The sequence below is a fragment of the Narcine bancroftii genome, chromosome 8 (assembly GCF_036971445.1).
Source record: "Narcine bancroftii isolate sNarBan1 chromosome 8, sNarBan1.hap1, whole genome shotgun sequence".
NCBI classification, from domain to species: domain Eukaryota; kingdom Metazoa; phylum Chordata; class Chondrichthyes; order Torpediniformes; family Narcinidae; genus Narcine; species Narcine bancroftii.
The window spans coordinates 107,814,791-107,829,168 of NC_091476.1; the positions used below are offsets into that span (position 1 = coordinate 107,814,791).

The 14,378-nt window shown below is 41.9% G+C and overlaps 1 protein-coding gene across 3 annotated transcripts in view; it reads left to right on the forward strand.

The window, feature by feature from the left end:
- Nucleotides 1–14,378, forward strand: part of ube4a (ubiquitination factor E4A (UFD2 homolog, yeast)) — a 76,951-nt gene that overhangs the window by 43,098 nt on the left and 19,475 nt on the right. For all 3 annotated transcript variants that reach the window (XM_069894769.1, XM_069894768.1, XM_069894770.1), the window contains 5 exons: nucleotides 1,077–1,209; nucleotides 8,843–9,030; nucleotides 10,473–10,573; nucleotides 11,796–11,909; nucleotides 12,471–12,645. In XM_069894769.1, coding sequence (XP_069750870.1) covers nucleotides 1,077–1,209; nucleotides 8,843–9,030; nucleotides 10,473–10,573; nucleotides 11,796–11,909; nucleotides 12,471–12,645 — 711 coding nt within the window. The remainder of the gene's footprint in view (nucleotides 1–1,076; nucleotides 1,210–8,842; nucleotides 9,031–10,472; nucleotides 10,574–11,795; nucleotides 11,910–12,470; nucleotides 12,646–14,378) is intronic.

Genomic DNA, 14,378 nt, shown 5'->3' on the forward strand with positions numbered 1-14,378 from the left:
ATCTGTAATCTACTTTTTCACATTTGGATTCTTCAAAATGGAGAACATCACTATAGTTTTGTTTATTCTTGTTCAATTTTTTAAAATTAAAAATCATCTCAATGTGCATACTATTAAGCTTCAGTTGTTGCTCACTTGTCCTTGCAAGTTAAATTATATCTTGGACTGTCCTCTTGACCATGTGAGAATGTTTAGTTTCTTTCACTTTATAATTTTTATTTTAAATTTCATTTACAGCATTGAAGCTGATTTCAGCCATTTAAACCCATGCTGCTCAGTTATACAGAAACTAAACCCACATAGACAAGTGGAGAATGTACAAATTCCTTACAGACGGTGCTGGATTCGAACCTTAGGTCACTGGCTCTAACTTTTTTATCTGTTGTTTTTTTTCTCTCTCTTTAATATTAGCATCATTCCACTTCCCTTTCGCTGCTTATAACTCCGAATGCATGTGAACAGGACCATGGGTAAACTAATTTCTATTTATAATAAAGCAGCAGTCTAACTTGAACTGATCACCAGTTTATACTCCCATTGTCTTACTTTTTATGGGGAGTTGTGGGAGCTCATTTTACTTCAACTAGTTTTTGTCAACCATGTCAGATTCCTTGCTCCTTTCTACTTCCAAAGTTCTAATATTGTCAGCCTTCACACTGGCTAATTTAAAATCTTGCACTCTTTAATCAGAATTGTTTGTGGCTTTACTAAAATATGGTAGAGCCTATGGGGCATTGAAAAGCCAAATGCCTACTTTCCAAACCACATTTCCAGAGCATCACTTAACTAAATAGTAGAGCTTGGTGGGTGTGTTCAGTAGGGTGGCTTACTTTGGTATATTTCTCAGACAATTGCAATGGTCCTCAATTATACTTGTAATTGTTTCAACAGAATTTATTTTCTTTGCATTTAGCAGGCTTATCTTGTCCTCTGGGCAGCATGAAATTAGAAGAGTCTATAGAATGATTGAATTAGTATTTTGGAATAATATTGCTGACTAACCTTTATCATGTAAACCTAATTTAAAGATGAATATGTGTGTAAATGTGTATCACTATTGTGTTTCTTTGTCACAGAATTCTTTGCTGAAAATCTGGGAGACTTTTTCATTTTCTTACGAAGATTTGCTGATGACATTCTGGAAACTCCAGGCGATTCCCTGGAACAGCCTCTAAACTTTGTCACTGTATTCATGGGTAACGAAGAGAGGTAATAATTGGGAACTTGAATTTGCTGGCGGGCATTGCACCATTATCAATCTATAGATCATAAATATAGCTGTAGATTTTGCCCTGCAAAATTTTATATGTGAGTGCTACTCTCTCCTCCTTATACACCAAGGGCCACAGCAAGCACCTTCAGAGAAGGTACAGCATGAATTTAGACCTTGGACTCTCGTGATGTTGTGCAATTTACCTTCTGTTCCATCTGAACACTTATTAAAATAACATTTTTAGCAGGTGCTACAGTAACTGCAGAATTACAGACAATAACTTTGAGATTCCAGATCAATTTGAGTATTGAGTATTATATTACTGCACTTGTATAGGATCTTGGGACTATTTTAATTTTTGCATAAGTACATAGATTTTTTAAAATTTTCCATTTGCATCAAACATAAACATGTTTCTTCATCTTAAGCAATACATTACAATAGAAGTGATGCATAATGATACATAATTTTGTTTTTATCCCTCTCCCCCCCCTAAAAAAAGAAAAAGGAAGAAAACACAAAAGAAAAAAATGGAGTGGATATTTTTAAGCGATTACATAAACCAACATATTTATAACATATCCAAATACGTAAATCTTATGTTTTAAATCAATTCTAAATATTAAATTTCAATATATCTAATATTACTCCTAATTAATCATATATCTATTAAGAATCTCATATCTTACATCATCCAATTTAAATTCAGTGTTAAATCAATTCTCTAAAATAAAACATCAATGTAATCAATATAACTCCATTCATAAACATATATTTAATAATAATAGAACTCCCTCTATGGCCGTGAGTACATTGTTCAATTGTATCTCCTTGAGTATCCATTAAGATGCAATAATAGACAACAGACTCGCCAAGGCAAATAGCGCCTTTGGAAGACTACACAAAAGAGTCTGGAAAAACAACCAACTGAAAAACCTCACAAAGATAAGCGTATACAGAGCCGTTGTCATACCCACACTCCTGTTCGGCTCCGAATCATGGGTCCTCTACCGGCACCACCTACGGCTCCTAGAACGCTTCCACCAGCGTTGTCTCCGCTCCATCCTCAACATCCATTGGAGCGCTCACACCCCTAACGTCGAGGTACTCGAGATGGCAGAGGTCGACAGCATCGAGTCCACGCTGCTGAAGATCCAGCTGCGCTGGATGGGTCACGTCTCCAGAATGGAGGACCATCGCCTTCCCAAGATCGTATTATATGGCGAGCTCTCCACTGGCCACCGTGACAGAGGTGCACCAAAGAAAAGGTACAAGGACTGCCTAAAGAAATCTCTTGGTGCCTGCCACATTGACCACCGCCAGTGGGCTGATAACGCCTCAAACCGTGCATCTTGGCGCCTCACAGTTTGGCGGGCAGCAGCCTCCTTTGAAGAAGACCGCAGAGCCCACCTCACTGACAAAAGGCAAAGGAGGAAAAACCCAACACCCAACCCCAACCAACCAATTTTCCCTTGCAACCGCTGCAATCGTGTCTGCCTGTCCCGCATCGGACTGGTCAGCCACAAACGAGCCTGCAGCTGACGTGGACTTTTTTACCCCCTCCATAAATCTTCGTCCGCGAAGCCAAGCCAAAGATTGATTTTATAAAAATTCCTCCTGTCAAGTGCATTCCTATGGGGATAAGATAGTTGAATCATAGAATCAGAAATTTATGACACAGATGCCATTTGACCTATCTTTTATGCCAGATTTATTAAAAGCTACCCAGTCTAATCCCTCACTCCAACCCTGTAGGTAACAGAGCAACAGGACTCTGATCATAAGAAATAGAAATGGGAGGCTATTCCATCTTTTGTACTTGCAGCATTCAGTTATAGCTGATCTTTTATGCCAGTGTTTACTTTCCTGCACTAACTAAATAAGCCTTGAATTCCTCAAAATAGAAAATTCTATCAATCTTTGTCATAAATATAATCAGTGACTGAATCTCCACAGCTCTCTTTGGCAGCCCATTTTAGTTTTGTACTCTAGATAGTGAAGTTTTCTCTCATCTCAGTTTAGAATGGCTGACCCCTTATTTTGATATTGTCCCCTAGTTCCAGATTCCTGTTTGTGGGAAACATCAACCCTGGATCTACACCATCAAACCTTTTAATTTTGTATATTTAAATGAGATTACAACTCATTCTTATAAACATTAGGGTTTAAATCCAATCTGATTGTTCTCATGGATCAAGCCTCTCCTCATCCCAGGAGTTGATCTTCAAGTATACCATTCTTAGGATTGAGTGACGCCGTTTTACAGATACAGTTTCATCAGGGCTTATTTCAGTTCTTAGGACAACTTTAATCCTGCACTCCAATCCATTTGGAATAAAGGCCAGCATGCCATTTGTTTTCATGGAACTTTCAGTGATTTATGTTGAACTTCCAGTGTCTGAGCACTAAAAGCTTTCAATGTCTCCTTATTTTTAAAATACTCTTTTATTTTTGTGTAAAAATGGATAATATCAGCCACCACCCCACCTATTAGTCCCACAAGCATAGATTTTGCATTCTCTCTCAACTCGCACTTTTACCTAGCTTGGTACTATAAGCATCCTAGCATGTATTATACATGGTTGCCTGATCCAAATCATTGAGATAGATAATGAACAGCTGGGTCCCAAGCTCTGGTCCCACCAGCCTCAGTTTTCGAACACAAATCTTTATTTTCTGTCCTTTAACTGTCAATCCAAACTTGTATATCACTACCAATCCCATGTGCATTTCCCACGTTGCATCTTATCAGAGGCTTAAAAGCCACATGCACTGGTTTTCCCTTGTCTATTCTGTTAGTTAGAAACCATGATTTGTCAAACATGACATTTCACATAACTGATTAGTTCTTTCAAAGTGCTGATGCAGATACGAAGATGTGATTGGTGACCTCTGTTCCACCCTTGCATGACCCCACAAAATAAGATGAAACATGCAGAATTAAACTGCAGCGTTGCTCTCCTTCCACGAGAGGGAGCTAGAGATTCCATTATCTTTCAGGCACATCAATAAGTTTAAAAATACTCAGAAATGTGGGAGGAACTCAGCTGGTCTTTCACTCAATGTCAAAAGGTTGGTCTCTGATAGATTTTGGAATAAACAAATGCCCCTGTACAAATAATAGGGACAGATATACCAGTTTTAACTAAGGAATGACCCCCCCCCCCCCCCCCCCCAAAGCATCAGGTAACACAAGTAAATATATTATGCAATTACATTTGGAGCACCAAGTTTCACAATATTTTTTTCACTTAGATTATTGGACTGTGTCATCACTGAATTGCAATGAAAATATAAACTTGGGCATTTGATTTTTTTTTGCCTGCTTGCAACTAGAAAAACTTCCAAATCATAAATGACCCTCAGGTATACTGACTTTTGAAGCAGAAAATGGAATTTGCAGCTTAAAGAGGTGATGAATTAAGAGCATATGGTGGTCGCCCATACAACAGGCAAACCGGCTCACAGAGTCGTGGGCAAGTCCGCAGAAGATCTGACTGTGAGAGCTCTAGTTGTGGGGCAAGGCCACAGCCTGGCGGCTGATGTCATAAAGTCCCAGGAGTTGCAACTGTCATCAGATTTCAAGGGATATAAGCGTGCGCCAGAGTTCTATTAGTGTTGGTTCAACCACTTTCGATTCTGCTTCTTTCACTAGCTGCATGCCTAGTGTGACTACATTGGTAACCCTGATGGTCCAAGCAGCATTTCGACTTAACGATGACCGACCCAAGAACTCAGAATGCAGTTTCTCTGCATTCACTGCTGACTTTCTGGACCTCGCAGCCACAGGTCTGGTTTAAACACGCTGAAGACCAATTCCAGGTCAGGCAAATAGTCTTGGACACCATAAACTACGATTATATGGTCGGTTCACTTGATCAGGAAACTGCAGGCCACATCATCGATTTCCTACACAAGCCACTGGTTGTGGACAGGTATGAAACAATCAAGGTGTTCCTGATCCATACTTTTTGACCTCTCCTGCTGTGAGTACGCAGCGCGGTTACTGTACATGGACAGCCTAGGTGACCGCGTGCCATTGGCCTTAATGAATGAAATGCTGGCACGAGCAGACAGCCATAAGCCATGTTTACTGTTCAAACTAGTTTTTCCTCAAGCAGATGCTAGAAGATAGCCACCTCCTCACTGCTGACAACTATTTCAGTGACCCATGCAAAGTAGCAGCCCTTGCAGATATCCTGTGGCAGACCAAGAAACATGGCAGGGCCTCCATCGACCAAGTTGCTGCATCATGTCCTAAGCCCCGGGCCTTCCCCACACCACCAATGAAACCAGTGATGCCTATAACAGGGAGTGACCCCAGTTCAGACCATTGCTGTTTTTAACCATCAAAAGTGGGGTTCATGAGCCCACCATTGCCCTCCCTGTTTTTTTTCCCAGAAAATGTTGGGCTAGCCGGTGCTAATGACTATGACAGCTGGCTACCGTGATGGACTCCTTTACTCCAGGTGAAAGTTCCTCATAGACACAGGGAGAGGATAGCATCTTCCCCCACCCCTCGCACTGGGAAGTCAGGACCTGTGCTCAGCACTGTCAACAACAGCGGTATTTGCACATACTTGCGAACCATCCCACTACAGTTCGGTTCCAGCCGTTTTTCCTGACTATTTATGCCTGCAGCAGTGTCGCAGCATTTATTGGGTGCAGATTTCCTCTGGGTGCCTAGTGAATGCCAAGACCTTCCAGACCTTCTCACTCAGCGAAGCCAAATTACTGGCCCCACATCTGGACTCTGTGACTTTGCCGTCAACTAATTTGCCAGAGTACTAGCGGATCATCCAGCTCTCAGCTGCACATGGTGCCCAAGTCGGGTGGAGGAAGGAGGCCATATGGTGACTACAAAAAGCTTAATGACATCACCGTTGCTGACCGCTACCCAGTGCCCCACATTCAGGACTTTACAGCCAATTTACATGGGACACACATCTTCTCCAAGGTCAACCTGATATGCATGTATCACCAGATTCCCGTCCACCCCACCGATGTCCCCAAGATGGCCCTCATCACCCCTGTTCAGCCTATTCGAGTTCCTGCCGATGCTTTTCAGACTCAAGAACGTGGCACAGATGTTCCAGTAGCTCGTGGACTCAGTGGGGTGGGGCTTGGATTTAGTCTTCATCTCCTTAGATGATATCCTGATTGCAAACCACTTGCACCAAGAACATTTGATGCCCCTTCGCCAACTCTGCCGCTGTCTGAGTGAATACGACCTGGCTACCAACCCCATGAAGTGCCATTTTGTGCTGTCGGCCATTGATTTCCTTGGGCATCGCATCAACTGGCATGGAGCTATTCCCTTGCCGGTGAGTCATGCCCATACGCCAGTTTTCCAGGCCCAGTATAGTCAAGGGCCTAGAGGAGTTTGTGGGCATGATCAACTTTTTACCACTGATTCCTACTATCAGTGGCCCAAATCATATGATCCCTGTTCGGCCTGATGTTTGGCAAGGCCAAGGAAATAACATGGGAAACAAAGTCAGCAGCGACTTTTGAGCATGCCAAGGAAACCCTTGCAAACTTCACCCTCCTGGTACACCCGCAGGTGGATTTACCTACAGTCCTCATGGTTGACGCTTCCAATTCAGCAGTTTAAGTGTCGGATGCCTGGTTGGCACGGTAGCAACGCTACCTGTCATGCATCTTGGAGTATGCCACCACCGTCAAATACATCTCTGGGAAAAAAACGTCATGGCTGACGCACTGTCTCGTACCTCCATCCACTCAGTGCATTCCCTGTCTCCAGGGATGGACTACGCAGTGCTCGCTGAGGCACAGCAGCTGAACGAAGAAATGGCAGCCCACTGCGGTTTCGGGGCTACAAATTGAGGACATCCTCACCGGCCCACAGGCAGCAAACTCCCCTATGACGAGTCCACCAGCCAACCCTGGCCCATCGTCCCAGCCCCTTGGAGGCATTATGGTTTGGCCCACCTGTCCATTCGGACAACCATCCAACTGGTGGCGGATAGATTTGCTTGGTATGGCTTATGTAAGCAGGTCAGCCACTATGCCAGGACATGCATACACTGCCAGACCTCCAAGGTCCAAAGGCATGTGAAGGCCCCCCTTCAACCCTTCCAGGTGACGCACTTGAGGTTTGAGCATGTCCGTGTGAACATCGTCGGTCTGCTGCTGGTCTCCCAGGGGGGCAAGGTACCTGTTTTCTATGGTCAACAGGTTCACCATGTAGCCAGAAGCCGTACTGCTTGTTGACATGTCCACAGAATCCTGCGCCAGAGCTCTCATCACAGGCTGGGTTGCACGTTTCGGCCTGCCTGCTAACCTTACCTCAAACAAGGAGTTGCAATTCACATCCAGCCTATGGTAAGCATTGGCAGACTACTTGGGACCTAGCTGCACCACACTACAGCCTACCATCTCCACTCCAAAAGTCTGGTAGAGTGTTTCCACCGGCACCTGAAGTTGGCCCTGATGGCACGCCTCAGAGGCCCAGATTGGGTGGATGAGCTCCCGTGGGTGCTCTTTGACATCCCATGGCTCCCAAAGAAAATTTAGCCACGTCTTCGGCAGAATTTGTATACAGTGTCCCACAGATGGTTCCAGGCAAGTTTGTGCCAGTGACCTGTGGTATAGAGGAGACAGCCGTGGCAGTGCTCACACAACTCCGAGAGAAGGTAGGAACATTAGCTGCTGTCCCAACCTCATGCCATGACCTGCGGGACTGAGACTACATTTTCATCCGCAGGAGCATGCACCGGTCTCCACTCCAGTAGGGCCTGCACAAGGTGGTACGTTAGAATGGAACCTTGTGCGTCCTTGATGTGAGCGGTCATGAGGAGACCTTCACCATTGACCGCCTCAAGCCAGCACACTTGGATCTGGAACACCCTGTGACTGAGCCACCCCCACGCTGATGAGGTCAGCGACCCAAACAGACTAAAGAGGTGTTGGCTGTGGACTCCACACCTCACCTCTGGGGGGGTGAGGGGGGAGTCAAGTGGCAGCTCACTCATGCAACAGGAGAACTGGCTCATGGAGTCACAGGCAAATCCGCGCCAGATCTGACTGAGAGAGCTACGGGTACAGGGCAACCCACACCCTGGCATCTGATGTCATTAAGGTCCCGGGAGTCGCAAGGGATTTAGGCGCATGTGATAGTTCTATTAAAGTCAGTTGGTTCAACTCACTTTTGACTCTGCATGGTTCTTTCATGACGACAGCATCACTCAAAAAAGATTAACCATTGTCAGATATTTTGCTGTTGTGTTTTGAAAGCACCAGATCTGATTACTTATTGGTAACTTTTCTCCTTGAGGTCTCAGCAAACTATAAAAAAAACTTCAAAGTAATAAGTACTTCTGTTGAGATTCTTTTTTTTTCTTTTTCCCTTCTCCCTCTCTCCCCTGTCCCCCCCCCTCTCTATTTGTATCATTTTTAATCGTGTACTTTTTTGAGGTTTTAAATGTATAAATAAAAAATTTTTTAAAAAACATTGATGACTGTCATATTTTTCTGTTGTTTCCCCCCCCCTCTTATATTTGTATCTATTTATTTTCTCTTGCCATTATCCAAACTTCTGAATTGTGTTAAGAGTTGCATGCTGACTGACTGGCATGTTTCTTTCTTCTCCTCCCCTCAATGGCTTAGGATGAAGAATCCTCACTTGCGAGCAAAGCTAGCTGAGGTGCTTGAGGCTGTGATGCCTCATATGGAGCCAGTGCAGAATCCATTGATCAGCAGCATGTTCCACCGAGAGCGGGTCTTTGCCTCATTCCAGCAGGCTTATTATCTTGCTGAAGCACTTATCAAAGTGTTTGTGGACATTGAATTCACAGGCAAGTTTGAAATGTATATTACACTCAGCTAGAGGCATTAAGCACTCTTGTGACAACATTGCAGTACAAGTCATTTCAAGTTTTACTTTGATTTTTCATGTTTCTTATACTCACCTTGACACAGAAAGCAAAAGAACACCCTGACTCAACGACTTCTACTTCCCTTCTTCCCATCAAGGTTAAGTCAAGTTTTTGCAGTGAATGCATGAACTGTTTTCTTTTTTCAAAAAAAAACAATCAGAGCTGATTGTTTTAATTTTACTGCACTGAAGGTCCAATGCATGCAAGTTTTTTTAGATTTTTCAAGGAAGGATAAGAATGGCAGTGTGTGGGAATATCTGTTAGGTACAGCTTGGTTGGAGACTGGAACTAGAATTGTACTTTTAGCACTGCCATCTCCGGACACTTTAATCATGCGAAATAAGAAGATCTCAGGCTAAATTTGATCAGTGCTAATTAAGTATTTCTCGTATGAGATAACAGTAAAGAAGTTTGATTGGCTCTCCAACTTCTGAGATCAGGTGGAGAGAAAAAGCAGGGAAATCTTCTGGAAACGAGTTGTGCTTCAGTGTTATTTATCTTTGTCCCGCACTTTGCCTTGGTGCCATGTGAGGTTAAACCACTTGTAATTCTAAGACTTGGGGTACAGTATTCCTGCTACTTTGAATGCTAGTGGGATGGGTTAATAGTTTTAATTTTTGACAGGAAAACGAAATGTTACTCTGGTAAAAGCAGCAGTGTAAAACTTTGGGGACTTTTTATCTACAACTGCAGCTGCTTCCTTTTTTAAAAAAAAAAGTTAATTCTCAAACCATTTTTTAGTTTTGTTTGTCTGATTTTCAGCATATCCTGTGGCTATGTAAGTAATTGAAGGAACAACTGTTTAGTGTTCAAAAATAAATGGGCATTTCTATTGTAAGGTTGATGTAAAGTTTTTACCAGATTTTTGAATGGTGTAACTATTCCCTATTTACCTTTAGACAGAACTGAACTTCAAAACATGGATTGCTTTGAGATTTTACAGGTTGTAAATCTCTGCTTCTGTAAATGATTGTTATGGAGTTGCAGAGAGATTTATCTTGGTGCAATAGGACCTTAGTTTACATTTGACATCAAGTCTCTCTTGAATTTGTGATTGGACAAATGCTAAAAAGGAGTTGTTTTTTTTTCATTATTGTCAGCTCAATTTTAACATTTAAGAAAAATTTGGACATTTACATGACCATGAGAGGTATAGAGGGATATGGTCCAGGTGCAGATCAGTGGGGCTGGGCAGAAAATAGCTTGGCACAGACAAGAAGGGCCAAGGGGCCTGTTTCTGTGCTTTAGTGCTCTATGTTTTTATTCTTGCCTTTTGTGGTCAACTAATATCCTAAAGACTATTCAACGAATGTTAACCAATTGCTCAATGATATTGGTGTTTTAACATTTTCTATCTCTAGGAGATCCACATCAGTTTGAACAAAAGTTTAACTATAGACGACCAATGTATCCTATCCTAAAATACATGTGGGGATATGATAACTACAAACAAAGCATCAAGGTGTGTATTATTTTTATCTAGTGTTTTAATGTATTATCTCCTTGTATGTCCAACCTTTGACACCCTTACTATTCAAGTACCTATCAGCCACATTGACATAAAGGCCACCATTACCTCCATCTCCTCAGGAGCCTGAGGAAATTTGGCATGACCCTGGATTTACCCAATAACTACATAGGCACTACTGAAACTATCCTATAGGGTGTGCTAAACTGTGATGCAGCTGCTACTCCATCCAAAACCACAAGAAATGGCATAGAAATGTGAATACAGCTTATGCCATCAGAAAAACCTCTCGTCCCTCCTTCAACCCCATATGTACTCCCCCCCCCCCCCCACACCTCATAAAATCAATCAACGTACTATAAGACTCACTCCACTTCATCCTCCAGATGGGAAGAAGATTCAAGAGAATGAAATGGTTCACCATCAGATTTGAGGAAGTTTTCTTTCCCACTTCTATCAGACTACTGAATGAATCTCATGCTAGTAAAATAATGTTGCCATATTATATTCAAACTGATCTCTCGCTGTAACTCTATTCTCTGTACTTAGCAGTGGGTAGATTGCATGCAAAACAAGCCTTTTTAAAGTATTTCAGCACACATGACAAAATACAGGAACATGAAGCTTTAATCTACTGGCTCCTGCTGCATCTCTTCCCCCTCTTCATATGCTATCTCCTTTTTTACACACCCAGTCATTTTGCCTCCATAGATGCTGTTCCTCCAGTAGTTTGTTTTTTAGCATGCCAGAGGTGGGGAGTGCAGTTGAATGAGAACTAAGTGATGAACATGTGGAAAATAAGCTTTAAAAACTCTTGTTTTTCAACAAAATGTTTGACTCTTATTTGTTCTGACTTTGGTTTGCAAATGTCAAATCAGAAGCTTCATGTTGATATATGGGGAAACTTCACATGGTAATAATGGAAATGTATGAAAATGTTTTATTGTGATTTTATACAAGTGATGCAACAAATGTTTCCTGAAAAATTTACCTTAAAGTTATGTTTGTTGGCATGGAGTCATTGGGAGAGATTGTGTGCCTGGTATGGAAAATTCAAAACTCCCACTTGCATAGTGTGGGTACTTTCTGGAATTGAAGGGTGATGTTTCTGGAGTGTGGGTTGAGCAAGAGGAGATTTTATTTTGCAACAGTAAATTAACATGGTGTAAATTACTAAGCAAATGATCTGTTTCAGTTGTTTCCTCTTGACTTTCAGAATTTAGCCAATTATGCATTTGAGAATTTGGAGGCAATGAACCCTCCTCTTTTTCTTCGATTTCTCAATCTGCTCATCAATGATGCCATCTTTCTGTTGGATGAAGCCATCCAGGTATCTTGTGCCAGAAAATTATTTTTGTCAGTATTACTTTTGTATTTCTGCCCCCACTATGTTATGTAGTTTACTTCTGGAATATTTGTTGGGTTTGTATCTATGAATGTCTCCTGTGGGCATTCCAGCAGAAACTAAGTCTCTCTCAGTAGGACATCCACAAATAGTAATCAAATTCAGGAACCCATATCAATTTTATTTTTCCCCTTTCCTCTCTCACCTCAGGGCACTGGGGGCTGTGTTTGAATTACATTGGGGCCTGGTTGAAAATGGCTATTAGCACAAGTAAAGAGGTACAGCTGTTATTGCAGTACCTCCTGCAATACTATATGATGTGTCCTTATCCATTGGGTTAATTTGGGAGGTTTCATATATATATTTCTGACTGACTTGCTTTGAGTTGACTATTCAGAAGAAATTTGCATGCAGTTACAAAAGCTACCAAATGGTATGATAGACCCGGAATAATGACCATCTTGTTGAAGCATTTTACTTTTGGAAATTTAGACATATTACTCTAAATTGTTTTTTGAGTGTGTTATTTTCAAAATAATTTTGTAGTATTTGAGCAAGATTAAGATTCAACAAATTGAGAAAGACCGAGGGGAATGGAATAATTTGCCTTCCGAAGCTCGCAGAGAAAAGGAAGGCAACCTTCAGATGTTTGGGCAGCTGGCACGTTTCCACAACATCATGTCCAATGAAACCATCGGTACTTTGGCCTTTCTCACTTCAGGTCAGTGATTTAGAAATAACATGTATAGTAAATGGAGAATAAATGGTGTGTTGGTATTCGATAGCTCTGAAGGTTGCAGCTTGTGGAATGTAGTGGACGCCAGAGGGGGTCAATTCACATGTAACAGGTAAACCTCTGAGTGGTTAAAATATATCAAGTTTTCTCGAAACATTGCAAAAATCAAAAAATTAGTTAATAACCTTATAGTTCAAAATCAAACCCCTTGTTTCAATAGGTGAGATATGATGTGGAATGCATTGGCTGAACACTAAATTATTTTAATATTGACTGCCCTAAATTCGTATAATCAGCAAGAAGTTACAACGAGCAGTTTTTGCCAGATTTTTTGAGTAGATCCTTTCTCCTGAGCATGCATAAGAATCTGATTTTGAGTATATATTTTTTTACATTTCTTTTTAAAATTTAGACATACAACATGGTAACAGGCCCTTCCAGCAGATGATCCCGCACTGTAGTTCATCCTTGCAGAATTTATTTTAAATTTTCTGAATAATTCCCTTTTCTGTTTTTAATTTATACCATATATATGTTGAAAATCCCCATGACGTGATTTTGTTCTGAAAGTCATGTTTGTTGTTGTATTTCTAAATTTAGAAAGTCTGCATTATCATATGCCTTTTTAAGTGGCACTGCAGTGGTAACATAAAAATAAGTGTAGAGCATTCTGGTTGACCTGTCATTTAATAAGACAATGGTAAATATCTAAAGCACCTTTACCTGGTGTTAATGCCATTATCACTTGATGCCCTTGTCGTACAAACATTTTTGTCCCAAATTTGTTTCTCTGCCTTCACTGAATTAAATAAATTCGGCCTAGGTAACCACAGGATATTACAAACCCCTTGTTTGACTGTTGTGCCTCTGAGCTGCAGATGAGCAAATGAGCAAAAAAAAAGTTTCCGTTCCTGGCCACTGGATGACAGTGATGTTGTCCTCAAACAGTCAGTGAAAATGGGACAAAGGTGGTCAATCTGCAGTGTCTGGTCGTCAATTCTCCCTAAACTTCACCCCAAAAAGGAGTTGATACCAACAGGAGTGGAAGATTTAAAAAAAGAGCCTGCCTTCAAACAGTGATTGGTTGAAGGAGTCATGTGATGGAGTAGTGGCCGGTAGGAGAATACCAGCCCTCTTCGGAAAAGAAGAAAAAAAGTGAAGGTAAATCAGCCCCAGATACACAAAACACAACAAATAAAAGATAAAGGTGTGGAGAAAAGAAAGAAAATGGCACCTAAGAAAGAAAAACCAAAAACAACGGGGAAAAAAAGGAAAGACGCCAGAAGAGAATGGAGAAGGCCTTACCTGCATGAAGAAGCAGGGACCCGCCGTGGACAGAGGAGCCCGCTCCCCGAGGTTAGTGGAGACCCCACAGGGTCACGACCTCCTGACCCCAGGACTGCAAAAATGGCTCACTGAGCCAAACAGAGGTGCGCAATGCGCACAACAAGGAAAAGGAGAACACCGACAGGAGGGAGGAACCAGCTGTGGAGTGAACCAACATAGCACGAACAGGTGAGAGATGCCCGACAGCAGGGCTCCCAGATGGAAGAAAAGGAAAGCAACGGGAAAGGGAGGGATGAGAAAGAAAAACAGAAGCAGGAGGCCCAACAGATAACTAGCCCAGAAGAAGAGGACCAACATCAAGAAGCCATGAAAAAAAAACCAACAAACTGAGGCAAGAAGCTCAACAAGAAAGCCAGAAGAGACACAAGGAA